Source organism: Nomia melanderi, chromosome 14 (genome assembly GCF_051020985.1).
Source record: "Nomia melanderi isolate GNS246 chromosome 14, iyNomMela1, whole genome shotgun sequence".
NCBI classification, from domain to species: domain Eukaryota; kingdom Metazoa; phylum Arthropoda; class Insecta; order Hymenoptera; family Halictidae; genus Nomia; species Nomia melanderi.
This window is the reverse complement of record NC_135012.1, coordinates 9,305,407-9,326,012: the sequence shown is the minus strand read 5'-3', so window position 1 is coordinate 9,326,012 and position 20,606 is coordinate 9,305,407. Positions and strand designations below refer to the sequence as shown.

Genomic DNA, 20,606 nt, shown 5'->3' with positions numbered 1-20,606 from the left:
CCCAATTTGCACGAAGCTCTAGTCAGTAAAATAACATCTCTCACAAAACACTGTACTTATCCAGACCCAACTCCACCGAACGCCGTACGCAATCTTCCCTTCAAATCGGCATCGAGCAAAATTTCAAAAACCCTCTCTCCCTCTGAAAAATACCCAATTCATTCGATCGCAGAATTACAATTCTGATACCTCAACGATTCAAACAGAGCTCCGCATACATATATCCGCGATAAAATTGTCACATATTGAAGTTTCTGATTTAATCCGCCAATAAAAGGATTCCTCTCGCGTAAAACTGTCCCCGAATATTTTACATAAAGCGTGCATTTTTTAATATTTCAGGGTAATGACGAGGGGAATCGTAAACCTTGTTGAAAAAATTCCGCGCCCACGGACGTGCACGCACACAGCTGTACGTACAATTTTTTCCGGCGTTACGCGACTGACCGGAAAAATCCGCGTAAAACGTGCGACCCGAAAAGCCGGGCGCAAAAATATTATAAAAACGACGGGAACGGAACGATTCCGCTCGAATCGACCGCGATTCCTTGGACAATCGTTTCCCATCGGCGTCGATATATTCACCGTGGTCGAACGGGAACGGGAATAAGTCGCGCGGCCGGGGCATGTCACCGAAATTTTTCGAAAAAACGCGTCACAGACCGGCCGGCCGGGGAAATTCATTTTCTGGCCGAAAATATTTCCGCGAAAAACCGTCGGCGGATCGTTAAATTTTAACAATCGCGCTTTTACTGTCGTTTTACGTCGGCGGCTATCTCGCCGCGAGGAAGACGGCGCCAAGAGGAAGCCGCCGCACGCGTTCGAGCTTCTAGACAATCGGTGTTCCAGTCGTCCGATGCGGACCTTTAACCGTTCCCGGAGTTGGCTGGCTCGTTTTCTTCGGGCCGGCAGATCGTGAAACCAGATGACGCGATACGAGGTGTCTCGGTGCTCCCTGCGGAACTACCCTTGCGGAATTCTCGCGTCCACGCCGCAACCGGCGCCACGCGAAGCGGCAACGAGGTTTCATCTGCGCGCGGCAATGAACGGCCGCGAAAGTATTGCGCTGTTAACGTTAAGCCGGAGAATTAGCGGTTCGCTGTTTCTCCGGCTGAATTGGCCGGAGTATTTTAGTTGAGCATCATAGCGGAGTTGCGGCTTCTTCGAGCTTCCTTGTTTCTCGTCGGTGGAAATTAGCGTCGGTCGATTTTTTGGGGAGGACATTTGAACAACGGACTTAGTTGGATCGGTTGAAGCGAATACAAGAATATAGTCAGTTTTGTTTTAGGAAATGTCGAAGTTTGCAGTGGGTCTTTGGTTTTTTGTTTCGTGAGAGGATTGTTATTAACGAATTTTTCGAATATATTACACTTTTATACATTTGGGTTGAAAATAGACATTGAAAGCGAATTTTTGTAAATTTCGAACTACCTATTCCTTATTTTCCGTTCATCCTTCGTGGACGAGCATTTTAAAAATGTTTAGAAACGTCTGTCATAAAAAATTGAAAATGCATCGAAGTCTTAAATAGAAAAAACTACATATCAATCTAGTTATTTGAATAATGAAACGATCTATTTGCAGCATTTAATATAACTTAAATTCATAGCAGATTTCCGCTTTACTATTTAACATCAAATATCGCATTAATCAATTCCTCGCGCATAACAGTACCTCATTCCATCAACTTATTCAAAAACCAACTCAAAATACACGTTAAGAATAGGTACTTCGAAATTCATACAAATTCGCTTTCAATTCCATCTATCTTCAAACTAAATATACGAATGTATAATACATTAAAAAAAGTCGTTAATAACAATAATCTCATCAAACTCACAAAGGCTCATTACAAACTCAGATAACATCTAAAACGAAACTAACAGAGAACTCCAAATCAAACTCACAAATTTTCAATTTTCATAAGAACATTCCACCGAACTTCCTCGAAAGTCAAGCGAAGTTACGTCGGTACATCCTGTATCCCGAGTTGACACCCTGCTAGCAGCCGCAGTCGTCGTCGAAAGTAGTTTCTATCTCAGTGAAAAGTTGCTCGCGTCAGCTTAATCATACCGAGGTTAAACAATCGCGCGATGCGCGAAGGATTAACGCGCGATTATCGGTGCTTCATCTCCGGGCGGCGAGTTACGCGGGCGTTCAGAGGCGGCTCGCAATTTCATGGTCACGTACGTCGCGTAAAACACGTTTTCAGCACGTCGTCGGCGGACTTTGCTCGCCTCCTCGCCCGAAAACCGGCTCAACGCCCGCTAGAGCTAGTTATATCGAGTTTAGCATTTGTTTGGGCGGCTGTTCTTAAGGCGATTCCGGCGTTCAGCCACCCCGTCGACGGGATAAAGCGGCGGCCCTTCAAATAAAGCGCGACTTCTCGCCCGTCTACGGGCCGAAGATTTATGCGCGGCTTGCGCGCGCCCAACTTTCTCGGGCCGGGATGCGATCCGTGAGGTCGGGCCGGTTGCCAAGCAGCCCCGCGACAACGGAGATTTCGGTAACGCCGGGAAAAACGCCATTTTTCATCGGACCGGGCCAGACGCAATCGACAACCGACGCCAATTTACCGACTACGCGTCGCACCACCATCTTTGCCGGGTGATTTCTAATTCAAGCCGTCGATTGGATGGAAATTTTACCTTCTTGGGTTGATGACAATTTCGACGTTTTTTATATAAAATAAATTATATGTTTTCAAAGTATTATGATGCGTACGAACACTCCTTTTTTCGCTTTTACTTGGTCTTGGTTTAGTCATCGAATAATTGAGAATTTTTGTTTTTAATTTCTATAAGTTGAAACTGTTTAATATTTAATCATGAAAAATTATTTTCATTCATTTGTAATTTATTTTGCTTAAGGTTGTGCATTTTGGTTTGTTAAGGCTGGCGTTGAATTATTGAATGGAAGAATGTGATTTCTGATAGTACGTTTAGCTTTCTGAAGTTGGAGATTCAGTGGATAATAAATTAAGAAGCGTTTCCTAGATTCTTTGTAAGAAATTCTTTTAATGTTCACTTGCTAATTATCTTCGAATCTGTGATAAATTGATTGTCGGAGAACTCACCAATCGTTGCCAGTCTTAGTCACGTTTTGCCTTTTACGTCCAGTTTGGTGTGGTTTCGGTTCGGCCACCATGTTGACATCTGAAAATAAAATTAATCATTAGAAACACTTCAACATCTTACAGAACTTATTTAATTTTGCCTCCTAAAAAAACAAAACTTGTCTTGTCTTATAATTAATAATAATATTTTTAATCTGAAAGATTAAAGAAAAAAATATCTACATTAATAAATTGTTCGTTCACGAAGTAACAAGAATTACATTTTCAAGGAAAATTCTAAATCACGTGCGGGACAATGTGAACTCCAGTGAAAGTGGATGCACGTCGCGTGTAATCGTGATAGTGCTGAATCTGTCTTGTTCATAATGGCCGGTGCAAATTAATAAACCGTACTGTTACAGGAGAGCTCAACGTGTCCGCAAACAGTTATTAATTTCATCCCTTTGCGGCGCGTCTCTGCCTCGCGCTAGATAGCACTAAGGTGGATAATGGATGCGTTCGAGTGATCAGAACAGTTGAGCTCTTGTGTCAGCGGAATATCCTTTCTTCCTGCCTTAGACCGGGGAAAAATGAAAAAAACGGCCATTCTGAATAGGCTTTGCGGTTGTAATTCTCGGACACACTTTCAATATGGAGGGACTCTGTGTTTACCATATTACCAGATATTTTATGAAATTGCAAATTTTTAATACTTCAGAATCAATTGAGACGAATAACAGTGAGAAAGGAATTTCATTGATTTTACGTAACAAACATTTAGACATGAGTTAATACGATAAGTTTAAATACAAAAATTATTAGACAATAAAATAGAACTCATCTCATATGTAATTCCCTAAAAAAGGAATGAAACTTTATAAAATACTATTAAAATTCGTACATTATTGATTTTTTGAAGACTGATAGACGTTATAAATTCATAAAATCTCGCAGCTAGGTAATGACACTATGAAGCTTGAAATTTAAAATTTGAAATATACTTTTCTAATATCTCCAAGAGTTAATCTCCAAGTACCGAATATCTTAACTCCGACAACAAATAACGAACAAAACCTAGAAATGATAAACAAACTAGTGATCCACAATAGTAAACGGAGATTTAAGGTGCATTTCCGTTTCCTCAAGAACGACGGCGTTCCCATAGAACCCGGCAACAATAGCATTAACGTGTTTTCCTCCGATGATAGCTTTCAAAGGTTAAAGATCGTTCTCCAGCGTGACGCGAGCAGCCCTCACCGAGATACCGCAAACATTACCCCCGCGTTGCCCCCCGGTTTTGGTTCCGCATCACCGAAAATGATGATTCTCTGCTGACAGCGAGTACAAACATAATCTTAGACAACGGGATACCGAGCCAGCTGACTCCGGTGGGTGTGTAACCACCACGAAACACGACGCGCCGCCCCATCCTTTGTGAGACCTAACCAAACACACGGCGCACAAAGCTCCGAGCCGCGCGCGGAACGCATTCGACGCTAAAAGTTGCCCTCGATTATCCTGCTACTTGTAGGCCAGCCTCGGAAATTGTTTCGCGCGGGTAGCTCCAACGAGCGGGTCGTCCGCGCGTCTTTATGAGCCTCGCTTCGGCGCCGCCGTGCTGCTCTCCATTTTATGTAAGGATGAAATTGTTGATCGCGGAAAATACCGAGTGAATGGGACGTCTCGCAGATCGTTTCGAAAGTTTTGTATCCGGCGAAGCGGCGCTGGAGAACACGCTTCGATTCATTTGATAATTCTGTATTTTATCATTTTAGGTTATGTACTTCGTTTGAATTACCTACGCGGATAATGCAAATTGGAGAGAAATGTTTGATCGCTGTTATTTTGAATTGTGGATAGGATTTTTGGGAACAAGGTTCTTGGTGTATGAAAGAATATTTACGATTGAATGTTATTGTTATATAATAATGGAGATGGTTTCAGATGCATTGGAATTTCTTATGAAGAATAGAAGTTTTACTTAGAGATCGATAAGTGCATTGAAAAATATATTTGCCAATATACTAGTAAATAATCTAATACGTTCATAGTTGAAGTTTTAATTCCAAAGCTTCCTAAAGAACAGAAGCTACATTCAGCAGCTAATCTTTCTTAAAAATGTCAAAAATCCCAATGATACGATTACTCGTTAAAAAACCTCAGAATGTGCCCCATTTTCATTAAGAATCCAAGAATAATCTCATTGCTCGGTATACAGAAGATAAAGTTTTCATTCGGAAGACTTAAGCAAACACAAATAATTTCGAACTCCAATAAGAGTTAACAGTTACGAGTTCGGGTAATCATCATTAAAAATGATAGCTTCGGAACGGCAAGGAATTTATCGGGCTGTGTAACTTTAATGGAAGTCTGCCCGTAATTCGAAGCTCTCGGTGTGCACGCCGTATATAATTATTCGTCTCTATGTCGAGCACATTACGGTCCATCGACGTGTTACCGGATTTTTAATTCTCGCTAATTCGCCGACGGCGAATCTCTCCGCGCGAGGATTCGATAACGTTCCCGCCGAATATTAATGTCAGAGTAATTTCTGTTTTCTCTGGGAACGTAAACTAATCTCTCTGGTGCCACGCATCTACTTGCGCCGTTGTTTACTGACCGCATACAATGCCCGGTCGTTGTAAATACAATACACGGACGTGTATTAAGTTCGAATATTCGTCAGCAGTTGACGCAAAGTTAGAATACATGAATTCATTAATACAAGTTGCCATGTGTCCCGCGGTATTATACATTCGTTAATATGGAACGTTAAATATGGCGGCGAACCGGACGGGATAAATATTATTATCCGTCCGACGCTGCTTAATTATTAATATATTTTTAAGTAGGAAATCGGAAGAATCTTACTTTCAAGGTAAAATATTAATGTCGATGATGAAAGAAGTACTGTATTATTGATTTTGTGGATTGTAAGATACTCAGTTGATAACTGCTGTGAATAATTTATGTATTGATTTTAAACGTGAAAAGAATGTGACAAGTGATATAAGACTTGCAGAAAATATATTTTTAATGAATATTAATTTCTATTTCACTGTGCAATGCAAGAATACAATTTTTGCAGTTACATGTATATTCACCAATAACCCAGGTACAAAAAGGCTTTAAGAATAATTCAGAATTTGATATTTAAGATACCGAATTACGTTATTTATTCGAAAATCGATAGAAGACTGTAAAATTCATTTCTTAGAATGGAAATTTCTGCAAGTTTAAATAAAGAAACATCTCTTTTCTACAGAACCACGCAGATTTCCATTTTTTGATTTCCATTCGTCTTCAATGCCATCTGATTCAATTTCCCCGTGTCATCGATAGTGATTCGTATGCTATCCCGCTCGGAAGTGTCTCTAACCCTGATTTGGCGGGAGTTTTGAATTCCGAAGGCGTCGGATCGATCGTCGTTCAATTCCTCGTGGCGCAAGAAAGATTTCGTCTCGCGCGCGACGGGGTTGGCACGCGTCGGGCACGAAGAAAATCAGAAGCAGGCTCGCTTAAATGCGTTGAAACGGCCAGACGGGCCGATAAGAATTATCTCCGGAGCACGGCGCTACGTAAAACAGACCGGTGTCGGCTGACGGGAAAGGCGCTTAACTTTCGCGAATGTTTTACCAAACGAGCTGCCATAATCCCGGTTAAATGTCCAGCTGTATCCTATTTCTCCCGGCCCCCGGCGAATGCCGGATTTCCCTTCGAGTTCACTTTTCCGTCTGCGATATGCATAAAAATGCCATTCACTCGTCGGCCACCGAATTTCACGAATGAATACGCTCTTCGGTGAATTTTTTTCGTATCCGGAGCCACGCATTCGTTGACTTCGTGACGAACACATTGGGTGTGAAATAAATAAGTTTGGGCGAGAATGTGAATATGTTGTGTTCGTAAGAATTTAATCGTGGATTGTTGTAAAAGTATGTAGTTATGTTATTGCTTGACGAAATTAAGTAGTATAGTAATATTTTACTATTACACTAATTAATATTATATTTAATATTGATGAGTATTTGTGTTATATTTGAATAGGAAATGAAGGATTTTGTTTATGGAAATTGGGATATTTGTTTTTATCCAGTTATTCCTAGATTGTTCGTGGATATTTGAATTGAAAAGATATTTTTACTGTATTGAGGAATTATTATATTTTGAAAAGAGAAAATTTTGCAACAGTTTCTTAGATATTTTTGTATAGGAGATTTTGCTCTGATTTATAATACTAGTGAACCGACATAATGTAAATTTTAATTAATTTCGGTTGTAATACAGTGAAATTATTCATAGTCTTATGGTTTCTAGTGTAATATTTGTATTGCACAGTATTGCACAGTTCGAGATACAAGCTCATTAATAGCAGTGAACTGCAATGTAATATTAGTAAGTTATCATGTAAATATTAGAGAATTTGCATAGAGACACATTGTGCATAAAATGGAAGCCCGCGACGCTCGTGAATTAGAATGTAAAATTTCCAATGTTTACGTTGCGATTCGCTGGTATCTTAAATTAGCATTTTACTGTACAAGAAGATATGCACATGTTACAAAGGAATAAAAATCCATGGTGTAACAGTAGCTGTAAAAGGTTCGAGATTACATACCACCTTCGCCATAATTTATAATAGTTTACCAAAGCTTTCTCTCTCATTAGCAGAGTACACTCATCAATAATGAGAGGATATTATGTACCCGCAGCAAGTAGAAATTTGTAAAACGTACTTCATAGAACCATTTAGGTGGGAGTCGATAATACGTTTACTCTAAAATTTTACTAACTTCTAAGTTAATTTAATTTCTTTCCATTTAATTTCGAAAGTTGTTAATGAAAATGGTTTTCCTTCGCATTTCGCTTCAATTACTCGTAATATTATAAGCGCATGTATAATTTTATCTACAAATATAATTTTAGTTGTTTTCAAAGATTTTCAAGTGAATTAAATATGAAAATTTTGTCCAAACTAATGATGACGTTATAATAGGCTATAGGTACATTAAGTAATATTCACATAACTTTTGTCAAAGATAAAGGAAGCTATGTTGATCACGTCTGGAATTATTTCAAACATTCAACATTGCCATAAAAGATTTCATTCCAACTTTAAACGAAAGAAGAAACGTAACATATCCATTTATCAAACTTCCGAATTAAAGTAGGAACATTCCCCCAAAAAATAAAGTAAGAAGGCAAATTGGAAAAAAATTAAATAATTGGAAAATCAGATTTTGTACAGATCAGTACTTAATCGTGTTAATGTCAAACAATCTCAAGTTTCAAATCTTCAAGTAGATTGCCAGAGAAGTTTCCAAATTTTCAATAGAGATGAAAACAGTGATAACCTACACGTAGTTATTTCAAAAAAGAAGCCTCGCTTCAAACGTACTATAATAAATAGACAACAACACCGTAGTCATTAAAAATTGGGATACTCTATTGGTATATATATACGTATTTATTTTTCAATAAAAATCTTGCAATAGATGTAATTTCCTAAATAAAGAAATGGGAACACGTTTTTCAATGGGATGCAGAGGTTAACCTCTCGCGCTGAAAAGGTATACCACGCACGAGATATTTTTGTTACAAAATTACCAATGTCTTAAAATTACACGTACTAGATGGTTCTGAAATGTATCACTCTATACAAAATTATTAGTAAACAAAATTAGCGTACACATTAAAATAGGAGGAAACAAAATTTTTCGCGCAAGACATTACTGAATCTCTGAATTAATTTCCAGCGCAAGAGGTTAAGAACTGGAAAAGAGCAAGGTGAAATTTGCAAAAAACGTTTTAGAAGCGCGGAGGAATCGAAATTTCTCCCCGGTTGACGCGACGTCGGCCGCAAAAGAGCGGTATCAAATCCCGAGGCGTTTCCGGTGTGGACGCACGTTTCATTGGTCGTGTTAGGTGTGATCCCGTTGGCAGTCGCAAAGTTTGCTGGGCCTGGGCCGCGGTGAATCGTGCGCGAGGCGGCTGGAAACGGCCGCAGCCGTCGGGGAAGTCGAGTATCGATGTCATCTGCAAGCTCGGTCGAAGGGTGATGCCGGGCCTCCTATGTATCGCATTGTGAATTGTTCTTCGAACTAACCGCGGCGGCCGCATCTGTAACCGGCAGCCACGGTAATGGAATATGACAACGCGAGCTGCATAATGATCAGCCGCTTCTCTACCTCCTGAACTTTCTAATAAAACGGGCATTGTCGCTGACATTCCGTCCCGTGCCAGAATGAAACGACACTGCCACGGACGCCGCACCGTGCCGTGGGAACAACGGCGAACACAGTGACCGCCGGTATCTCGCCGCCGAGAGTTTCAAGTTCACTCGTTTCATCTTAATTCGATGAATTTCATTCTTTTCGCGGATCTTGGATTGCCGATAAGAATGTTGCTTGATTTTGCACTTCTTTTCTTTATTTTTTATTGTAAAACGTTTAATCTTTTCATCTTAATTTGATGAATTAGAAGATAAGAAATTTAAATGATCTTCTTTCCAGCACATTAAAAATTTTGTTTTTACTAAAAAGATTATCCTGTTTCCCATGAAACAAAATTTATTTGTCAAAATTCTATGCAGATATACAACGATTATTCTTTTAATCTACAAATTCTTCTATCTAAATAATTTTCCTTAAATTACCTCAAAAGCTTTTATCCAAATTTCACGAATAAAAGCGAATACATCAAAGAAAAAACACAAGCGTTCAGTTCTTATAAACCAACCCCTAACCCATTAAAACCGCCATTGCTTCCTATCAAAATAGATTCCCCAAAGAACCAATCTTTCACAATAACATATAAATATACCAAGTGAACTAAAAAATTAGTGACACCGATCGTTAAGTACCCGAATAATATTAAATCAATATCCACAAGGGATGAAAGTCCGACTACAACAACTGGCAAAGCTCAATCTTCCGATCCACGAAAAATTTCCCTAGATTTTCAAACTCCATAGGTGGTTCAGAGTTTAAGGAATCTCGGTGAGGCTGATCCAGCGAAAGGAGATCATGATTCACGATCCCTGTGGGGGTTACTACCACGGTATATCGTTATCGCGGACTGTTCACCATCCACGTTCGGTTGTTAGCGACGCGTAGTTCGACAATATTTCGTAAACTGCTGCCGAGTCCCATGGCAAGGAACAATCGGATTGAATTCAGAAGGTTGGGCGAGGGGTGGGGACAGACGAACGGGGGTGAGAGGAGAGAGAAAGGAAGGGAGAGAGGAAGAAGAAGGGAGAGGGAAACAGCAGACACATAACTAGCAGCCTTGTCATCTACGCGATCTGTATAACGCGATACGATGCTGGTAAGTTGTCGCGCAGTGTTAATACGTTAATTAGAATTTCGCTAATTAATACTTCTGGAAAGCGATTCAGCGTGGTGGTGGCTCGCGCCGTGCTTCGGGTAACCAGGGATGAATGTCTCGGATGTAATTGGAGGATGATGCAATCGTTTCAAGGATACGAGGCACGCGAGAATGTTACAGGGTGAAATAAGTTGCATGGATCCTGTTCCCGTGGAATTATTGTCCTTATGTTTCATTGCTGTTCTCGTTTCGGATATTTTGAGACTGTTTAATTTCGTGTTGGGCAGAATTTCTGGGATGTGGTTTGGTTTTTTTGATTGAATGTTGCGAGTGAATTGGGGTTCAGAAAGATTTATGGAGTGATGTATGTTTTTCAACAATTTTTTAAATTGGAGCATGTATTATTTATTAATGGGATTTAGGTGTACTTTGCGGAATGATAAAAGAATTTTGAATACTATGAATTTCAAAGTTTTCGAATAAATCTATTGGATTGAAGTGTATAAATGTAGCTTCATTATTTATCTACAATTTGTTTACTTAGATTATAAGATTTGAATTGGATTATTTAATAGGTATCACAGTAGACAATAGGATTAGAGCTCTTTAAATATCAGAATTATTATTTTGGAATTAACCGAACAATAAACTTCCTACTTTATGAAGAATATTAATCACACGTGTAACTTTATTCCATTCAATGTTATTGTAATATATAATTTATTTGTACTACTTATTTCTGCAGCACAAAATAAACCCACGTTGAAGAACAGAGAACAAAGTTCTCCAACCAATCCAACAATTGCTTCGAACAAATTTTATTTCCCAATCAGAAACACACCAGCACTCATTGCTAACAAAATAGACGAAGGACGCTTCATTTTGCTTCGAGACTAATTGCGCAAAATTAACGCATGGTCCCATTCGTCCGTTAGCATTCTTCTTTCACGCCGAAATATCATTTTGTCCGGTGTCCTGTTACCGTGCGACGATTCTTCCGAAGTTTGCAGCCACGCGATAAAACGAACGATGTAATGCAACAAATCGCAACGTTCGTCATCCTGTCCGGTACGTGACGAGAATGAGAATTCGAGGTGAAAATAACCGACGGCACTCCGGCCGATATGGTGGATAAAATTGCACCGCAAATTGCCGAGTTGTTTCGAGTAGTTAATCCGGTAATTGGAATGATGCCAATTAATACAACCACCGAGTAGTACGAAATGGTGTTTCATGCGACGTGGACGAGACGTGACAAATCAACTTTTCCACGTAAGAATAATTTGCATACATGAATTCTGCGGGGATATTTCAGTGTTACATACCCGGCTATATACACATACACCGTAGGTATATAAATTTCATACAGAGGTCAATATATAATATATGAACACGTTCGTTCTGTTTAATCTTGCTCACGTGCTACGCCGATTTTTTTCCTCCGCTTCGGTAACTCTTGGTACGCGACGACTATAAAACACCGAAATTAATTTTATTTTAATATTTCGTCGGAGACGAAATTTTCGTGTAATATTCCGGGTGTATATATATAGCTACAGGAAAGCCAGGATATTGCAATTATAACGCGTGATCCATGTAAAATTATTGTTTAAAATTCCTTTAAACTACTTCCGAGAAATCGCACGTAAATGATCGTTCATCGAATAATTTCAAAGGTGAATCTGCTGAATCTTAAATGAAATAGAAGCTTCTATAAATTCTTTAAAACTTTTACAACAAAAACAATACTATTATTAATTATTAACTATAAGTTACAATTATACATTAAAATTGCTATTAGATTTTGTATAAAGCCTCCTGAAAATTTCTTAATTCCTCCCAAAACTTAAGTCAATTTGTACACGAACCTTAATGGTCGACAATTCTATTAACTATTCGCGAATAAGACCGTCCTAAACTTCCAACAGTCCTTGCAATAAAAAACTGAATTGTGCATCGAAGTCTTAAATACTAAAAGAAAATAAACCACACGCCTCTCTCGTTATTTGAATAATTCAATTATTCGTCTGCAGTTTTAAATTTTAGATGTCGCCATTACGGCAGCATTCGACCACGAATGCTCAAAGATACACAAAGTTTACGATTCATATATCAAATTTCACTGCTCAACAAAGAATCGTCCCGCAGCGAAGATCACAGCCACGAGGAGCATCCACTCACCCCCGTGGAAACGGAACCTATCATTATCCCCCGCAATATTTTACCGAAACCATCGCCGCGGCCATATGCCCTCATTTACACGCGGCGGGATCGGGGCCGGCGTATCGGCGCGGCGGGCACCGTAAAATTTTAGGACACGTAGCGTTTTTATTTCACTTTCAATTACACGTGCCGACGAAACTTTTTAACAGCCGCAGTGGTTGTTAAAACTGTGAACGCATCGCGCATCATCCTTAAGGAAACACGAAGTTACGAGGCCCGGGCCGGAGTAAAGCCGAAGGAAAAGACCGTCTAACCAATTAGCAGTCCGCGTTCTTTCAGCTAGACGATCGTTCCGCCGCCCCCGTTCCGGACGTATACGCGTCCCTCGTTGTTATGTTACTATAAAATTAGAAACTAGCTATCCCCGCTCGCCTTCTATCGCCCGCGACACTTTGGATCTCGCTTTTAATGCATCGGGGTTAAGATGAGGGTGGTCTACCTGGTGTCGCTGCATCACTGATGAACATCTATTTGGCATCCGCGTATTATACGGGCCACCTTTCTTTGCTAACTGAAGGTCGCGCTGGTCAGTTGTTTGGGGTAGGTCTGGGTTAGTATTTATTCAATGTTGTAACACGTTATTCATATTTTATACAATGCTTTCTCATTAACATTACATTTACGGACGTTTATTCTACAGTTTGAACTGTTGTTCCTAGAAAAATACGTGTTCGTCTATATAAATCGAGAAAATTGTAGTTTCAGAATTAGAGTATTGCAATGTGTATCTAAAATAAATCAAAATCGACTTAAACTGTTACTAAATAATGTTTAAAAAATTCAATATCCATCAAATTGACGAGTTCCGTAAATCTAGTGTTAAATGAGATTGCTTGATCGGGCTCCCTGGGCTCCGACAGAAAATATTTTATTATTATTATTTCTACTGTCATTATTAATACATTATTATTATCATTATTACTACTATTATTATTAACATTCCATTTATTAAAAACAAAGGTAGTCCAGATAATACGTAAGCACTATATATTTCTCTTAACAATATATAGCGTTTGACTTGTTCACTTTAGCTTTTGTTGTTTAGTCAGTTTTCTAGTGGTATCATTTGTAACGAAGTTGGATAAAATAATTATCACTGCTTGTCAATGACCTCTCAACTTGAAATCTTTCTATATCGTATCGACTGCCAACTCATGCTCTTTCAGAAGGATTATGTTAACTTAAGCAAAAAGTTACATTAAATTTCAAAATTTCGAAAACTTCCATTTCACAATTTTGCCGACTAGAAGGAACACCGTATTTTTTGTTTAAACTCTCTCGGCTGTCTTCCAGCGTTCTCAAGATAATCCACGGGGAAGAAAAATTCTCATTCTTCGAAGGGCTGGCTTCACCTCAAGCGAAATTGCGATGTATTATTCTCGACTTATTTTACTCGCACACAAAGTTCCATAATTTTTTGAATTTCCGCGTTCCATAGCTTCCCTTGTCAGTCAAAATGACCGAACACATTCGCCGTGCGGGGGTTAAGACACAGAGATGTTCCGAGTAGCGCAGTGTCGGGTCGGACCTGTACAAGGTGTGCATTATGCGACAGAGACGTTAAGCCGCGAAGCGAATGGGATGGCAAAGTTGAAGAGCAGGTTTGCCGGTGCAAGATTTAACGAGGAAACTGATCCGGCCCCGCGTCAGCCTGTTCTCGGATGTACCCTCTCGGTGCCCCATCTTTCTTGCGCCGCCCAGTGAAAATCGAGCCCCGCGAAACCCCGGTTACACGGGTAACTCAGTTTCACCTGAGCTTTGCCTTTCGGGAGCGTACGGGAATTCTAATACACGCGAGGAGAACGAGCGGCACACTTCGCCGCATATATTCTTCCCCTCTATTCAGAGTCGCCTCTTCTTCGCTCTTTTTTCTTTCCACCCGCCTCGCCGGCCCCACGCCCCTCGTCGACGTCTTTTTATCGCTGAAATTTTGTTCCTCTATCTCGTCGTCTTCCCTTTTTTTCGCTCGCAAGTTTCCGCGCTTCGATGCTCCTGTAGCTTTCCCGATAATTGGGGGACGGGAAATAACGAGGGTTGAAGTGCTTCTTCGAGGTGTTTCTTTATTTTTCCCCCTTCGCCTGTGCGGCGCCGCTGGTTGATAATGTTATAATTGTGCAGTAATTATTGGAGTTTGCGTGTTTCGGTTTTTTGGAGGAATGTGATTGGTGAGAGGGGGGTGGAAGTGATTTGGCTTGGTGCTAGAGTGATTTTAACTTTGGTTTGGTTTTTTGTTACCGGTTGATTGGGAGACTCGGATACTTTTAAGATGGGGAAGAATCCTAAACAGCAGGTTTAATTGATTAAGTGAAATAATAATTTCACGGTAAGTTCACTTACATATCTAAAAAATTGTTGATACCGTTGGAAACGCGAGACAAAGGTTTCACGTAACATTTTTATGGAAATTGAGTTATAACAATAGTTGAGTATTATGAGATTATTATTTTATAAATTATTTCATTTCACTGTGTTCCACCATGAAATAAAGAAATATAAACAGGAGTATGTATCATACACAAATTACATTATAAAATTTTATAACAGAATACAAAGGATATTAGCAGATACTGCATACAAACGTAAAGAGTGTTTGTTGATCGTAGCACTGTCAATGGAAAGTTAAAATCCAAATAGAGCGTGAGAGTCCATTAATGGTAGCGAGTGTTACGAGTGACGCATGAAATTAAAGGGAATTATACCTGGAACAAATATTCGCTCGACAAGGAGCATTTCCGGTGGAAAAATGTCTCCTGATTGAAACACAACATGCGTAGCCATTACACGAAATTTGCTTATTTGTTTCGCGCCGGCACCGCCAGACTTCGATATCAGTTTATTAATCCATTGATACTAAACATATATATTTGCAGGAGTGAATTCCATTTATTTGTTGAGTTTATTTAAAAGAGATATTTTATTAGAGGCATTTTCAACGGAGAGCCGGCAATACGGGTAATTTGATATTTATTACACAACCGACTGTGTGCTTAATTTATATTATTCGCGCACTTCCGCGATCCTTTATACGATAATTACTTTATCACAATTCTTGCAATGCTATTCGTAACTTTCACACCTCAAAGCAACAGATGCGAATAAATAATCGTAAAGCGCAACGCTAAAAATTGGAACGAACGATTAGGTTGTTCAAGCGTGTTTCGTTCTGTTTCAGCTATGTTTTCTGATACTAACAATTAATGGAATGTACGGTAACAGTGCTTCGGTAAAAAACATGTATTTTCAACTGGAAATTAATGGAACGCGATATTCCAGAAGCTAATGGAAAGCAATATATTCATTATGGAACGAGAATATTCGTATGATAAAAATGCGAACGGAAACATTTAATTGCAGTTTGTAAGTAAAATATTCAATGAATAATTCTATGAAATATATTTCATAGAAATCAATGTGTACAGTACATTTCTATTTCTTAGTGTACCAATAAGTTAGAATAAATCATTATCAAGATTATCTTTTTCTTAAATAAAGCAAGCAATTAAAAACTGACTTTAATATAGCATATACTAGTTACTCTACATTTATTTATAATAAATATTAACCTAAACAACATCGAAAAATCTTGTTAAAACATATATATTCATGTGCCACCCCGTTTGCAAAATATCCTTTCAAAAAACACCCTTTCGTTCATTACAAGTAACAAATTACATTCCAAATTCCCCTCGATATAACAGTATCACGGAAAATTTTAATCAAAATGTAAACACGATCGCCACACCCGGCCGTCCAAGAATTTCGCTTCAATATCCGCCCCTGATAACCCTTAATAATCACGAATATTTGTACAACACGGCCGGCTCGTTTAATACAGTATTATACTTTTATAATCTCTTCATAATTAACCCCTTTCGCCGGAACGGACTCATTCACGAAATTCACAGAACAGTTCTCAGGTGCACGCGCACATGAGAACCGGCCTTTCGCCCTCGCCCACCCTCCTATCGTTACAACAAAGTTTCGTACCAACCAGTTCGAGCTTCCTCCCCCGATCAGCTCATCAAGCACGCACCACGATATACAGGGTGATTCACGCAACTGTAACAAGCCCTACCTTTCTTCTAGGTGAAATCGGAAAAAATGTTGCAGGAAAAATAAATGGTTTAAAGTTATGTTATATATATTTATATACAGCGTCGTTCAACAGTTCCTGGCCAGATCGGTTTTGGAGCTTTTTTGCAAAATAAAGGCTTTAAGAACTGTTTGTTATTATGACATATCAACAGCATTTATTCCTTATATATATGTTTTTAGAAATAAATAATTCTGCATGTTCAAAGGTTTTCGGCTATGGTGTTTAAAAAAGAAGATAATGCTTGTTTTTTATTATAATAATAACTTAATGTATAGTATTTGACGTATTATAATTATATAATATTAATATTAATGACAGCGGCATACCGATGTGTCATGGACTCCATTCAAAAACGATCTGACCAAGAACTTTTGAATGCCACTGTATATCTATCATTATAGATTTTTTAATGCAATAATGCATGTGTACTCATGTGTTCAAATAATCATTTTTCGGCCACGTTCTGATACCATTGTAGTGAGAATGAAGAGAATAAAGAGAGGATTCGATTCAAGTGAAAAAAGAGGTAGGTAAAAATTTAAAAAGTGCAACTATAGAATGCAAGTGTATTGTTACGAATATAAAACATCTATAGTGAGTGCATATAGGAACTATTCATTTTTGTACTGTAACATATTGTATCCTGATATATTTGCTCGTGGCATTATTTTAAAAAACAATAAGAATTCAATTACAAACACGTATGATAGTAAAATCCTTGTGAATATATTTATTGAGATATCCACTTTTAACCACAGTAATTGAAAAATTTACTTTATCACTTAATCATCCCCCAACAATCACTATGTTTAACTCTTCGCACTCGAGAGACCACTATCGTCACTCGATTTGATATAACAAAGTTCTAAAGTCTTATAACTTAATCTGATAACCTTCATATAACGTATCAATATATAAAATATTGAAATAAAATAGCTTTGTTCCTTAATTTGTACCATTTCCCACGAGTTAGTTTCAAAGAATACATCTCATCCGAAAACGTTGAACATTTCTAGTGAAAAAACATTCAAGTACAAAAGGTTGAACCTAAATTACAAGGAGACTTCCGAGACATCGCAGTAACATTTGTTTAATTTCAATTAGAAAAAAAGAATGGCTCGCTGCCAGTCACCTGAACCACCCTGTACATCCGTTTCGCGACACGACAGTGTTTCCATCGTTTTCGTTACGCTCTTACCCCTTCCCGTGCTTGAACCTGCCGCCCCTCGACGTCCGCGGGCTCTTTAATTGCGGCTCATTATTTATAACGGCAGTTAGAAGTTGTTTCGTCCCTTTCTGGCGAACACGCGCGTGGTCCCGCGTTTTACGCCCGCCCGGTAACGGAAGTCTCGTTTCGTGATAACCGGACGTTAAGGGGCGGTTCGCTGCGGAACGCATGTACTGTCTCGTCGGCGAAAACTCGCGGCTGTTTTCTCGCGGCCGGAAGAAGTCACGGAACTTTGGTTGTTGCCAACGATAGGGACAGTACGCTTGTTTTCTCTTTTTGGAAATTGTTGCGTCTAGATAGGTATTTAGCAGGTTGAGCGTTTCTTTGAGTTCTGTGTTTTGTTAATCGGTAATTTTGTTACTGTATTATTGTATTGTATAATATTATTTTTCATATTAATATTATATAATATCATTTTTGAAATATTATTGTATTACATAATATTATTGTTAATATTAACATTGTTGTGTTACATTGTATTATTGTTAATATGAATATTACTGTGTTGTATTACGCTATTGTTAATATTAATATGATTGCATTTGAATTATTTTTGTTTGAATTGTAAGGTGCATGAGGTGTCTGATTAATTTTGTCTAGGACTACTGTGAGACATTTTATTTGATAAAAAGCACATAATTGTTGGATAATGGGGTCCCATTTTTAATTTGACAAAATTTCTTAGTGAAAGGTACATTTTTCTCGATTCTGATGTTTGTTTGATTCACTGGAAAGGTATCGATGTCTATCTATTTATTATCGTGTAACACGTATTTATTTAAAATATAAACATTTGATCAATTCTGTGTTAAATTATAACAAATTTTATTTTAAAACTAACGATAAAAAGTATAATTGTTAAAAATTTGCAAAATATTTGAGTGCGTTTCCTATTACAAGAATTTCGCACGTATGGCTGATCATATTTTTCTCATTATTATTATTCAATATCGAATAATATTCAATTATACAATTACTCGCGTGTTATTGAGAATCTGTTTAACTGAACCATTCACGTGTTAGTTCAATACACAAACTGCCGCTGATTACAGGTAATTTTTTTGTACTCGTCTCACCACAATGGCTTCATTTTACTGGTGAAATTCGAATTGAAGGGAATATATTGTAACGCAATGATTCATAATGGGTTTAAAGTACATAGATATATACATGTACTCCGCATATACGAGAGTTAAGGTAAATTTGATTAAGTAACATATAATTATGTACATGGATACAAAGTTCTGTATGGATTAGGGACCACGATTATTCCATCACGAAATCAATTGATGTGATTTAAAACGAACCTTTGATTCTGTCCATTTGATTACGCGTTTGATACATTAAGGACTGCTTAAATAATTTCACACTGATTGTAGTTCACACGATTTTAATTAAATCGGAAAATTCACAGAGAGCAAATTAATTGCAATTTTCAAGACCCGAACAGTTTGGAACAATATGCTTCATAACATTAATCGTTGGAACCAATATTTGGAATACTTAGAACAATAACAATTGAAATTCATAAAAGCAAAGAAATTTTTCATAAATAACTGCGTTTATCATACGCGTAGAAAATAATATGATTCAATAATAAAATTTGTAAGTTCAAAAAATCGACAAAATATTAGTGCGTATAAAATGTCGGATTTTTAAGTGAATATATAATCCATTTGCTTCAATACACTTTTCCCAACGAGATTTTAACAGATGCCCGTATTAAAGAAATTCTGATCTTTAGAATCAATAAACTCTGATATGGAATTTTTCAGGCTGTCTTCATTTTCATACTGTGTAGCCCGCAAGAACTATTCTAAATGTTAAAAAAACTGAAAGTCGGTTGGCGAAAGATCCGGTGAATAAGTCGGGTGCTGCAAAATTTCATATTTTAATTCATTTAATTTCGCAATTGTTTTGTACTACGTATGCCGGGCCATGCCGATTAACAAGTGATGGAGGTATAATTTACAATTTTTCATGTATTTCATCAATGTACTGGCAGTACTTTTCAGCTGTAATTGTCTCCCCAGTTCGAAGGAATGAGTGAATTACTCCAGTCACATTCCATCAAACTGTTATTAAAATTTTCCGTGGATGAAGTGATGGCTTTGGAGTAACTTTTCGCATTGTCGTAAGGAACCCATTTTTCATCACAATAATCCGATCGAAAAATGGCACTCGATGAAATCGGGTTAGTAATGACGAGCATACGTTCAACCGATTCAGCTTATTTCGCTCGGTTAGTTCGTGCGGTACCCACTTATCTACTTTTTTCTTGACAATTTCAGAAAGGTGTCGCAATGTTGTATGGTCAACTTTCATTCTGCTAGCAAGTTCCCTTGTAGATACAGTTGGACTCGTTTCCGCCAATGTTTTCGGAGCATCATTTTTCACAGACGTTTTGGGTCTTCCACGCGGTTCGTTTTGTAGGGAAAAATCACCAGACCGAAAGTTTTCGAACCAACGCTGCACTTTTCGATCGTTAACGGTATTCTCCCCAAACGCCTGGTTTATATTGCGTGCGGCTTTTGCGGCATTATTACCAAGTTTATACTCATATAAAAGAATTACACGAATATCGGTATAAAATTTAAACAAATAACAAAAAGGAACACTTTTGAGAAAATTTTCTTTGTTGAAATGTGACTCTGGCGATGGACAGTTCGACTATAAAC

General features: G+C 38.2%; 1 protein-coding gene across 2 annotated transcripts in view; it reads right to left on the bottom strand.

Annotated features, from left to right (window-relative positions):
- LOC116429023 (uncharacterized) overlaps nucleotides 1-20,606 on the bottom strand; it is a 225,863-nt gene that overhangs the window by 92,191 nt on the left and 113,066 nt on the right. For both annotated transcript variants that reach the window (XM_031981386.2, XM_031981387.2), the window contains one exon: nucleotides 3,077-3,155. In XM_031981386.2, coding sequence (XP_031837246.1) covers nucleotides 3,077-3,155 — 79 coding nt within the window. The remainder of the gene's footprint in view (nucleotides 1-3,076; nucleotides 3,156-20,606) is intronic.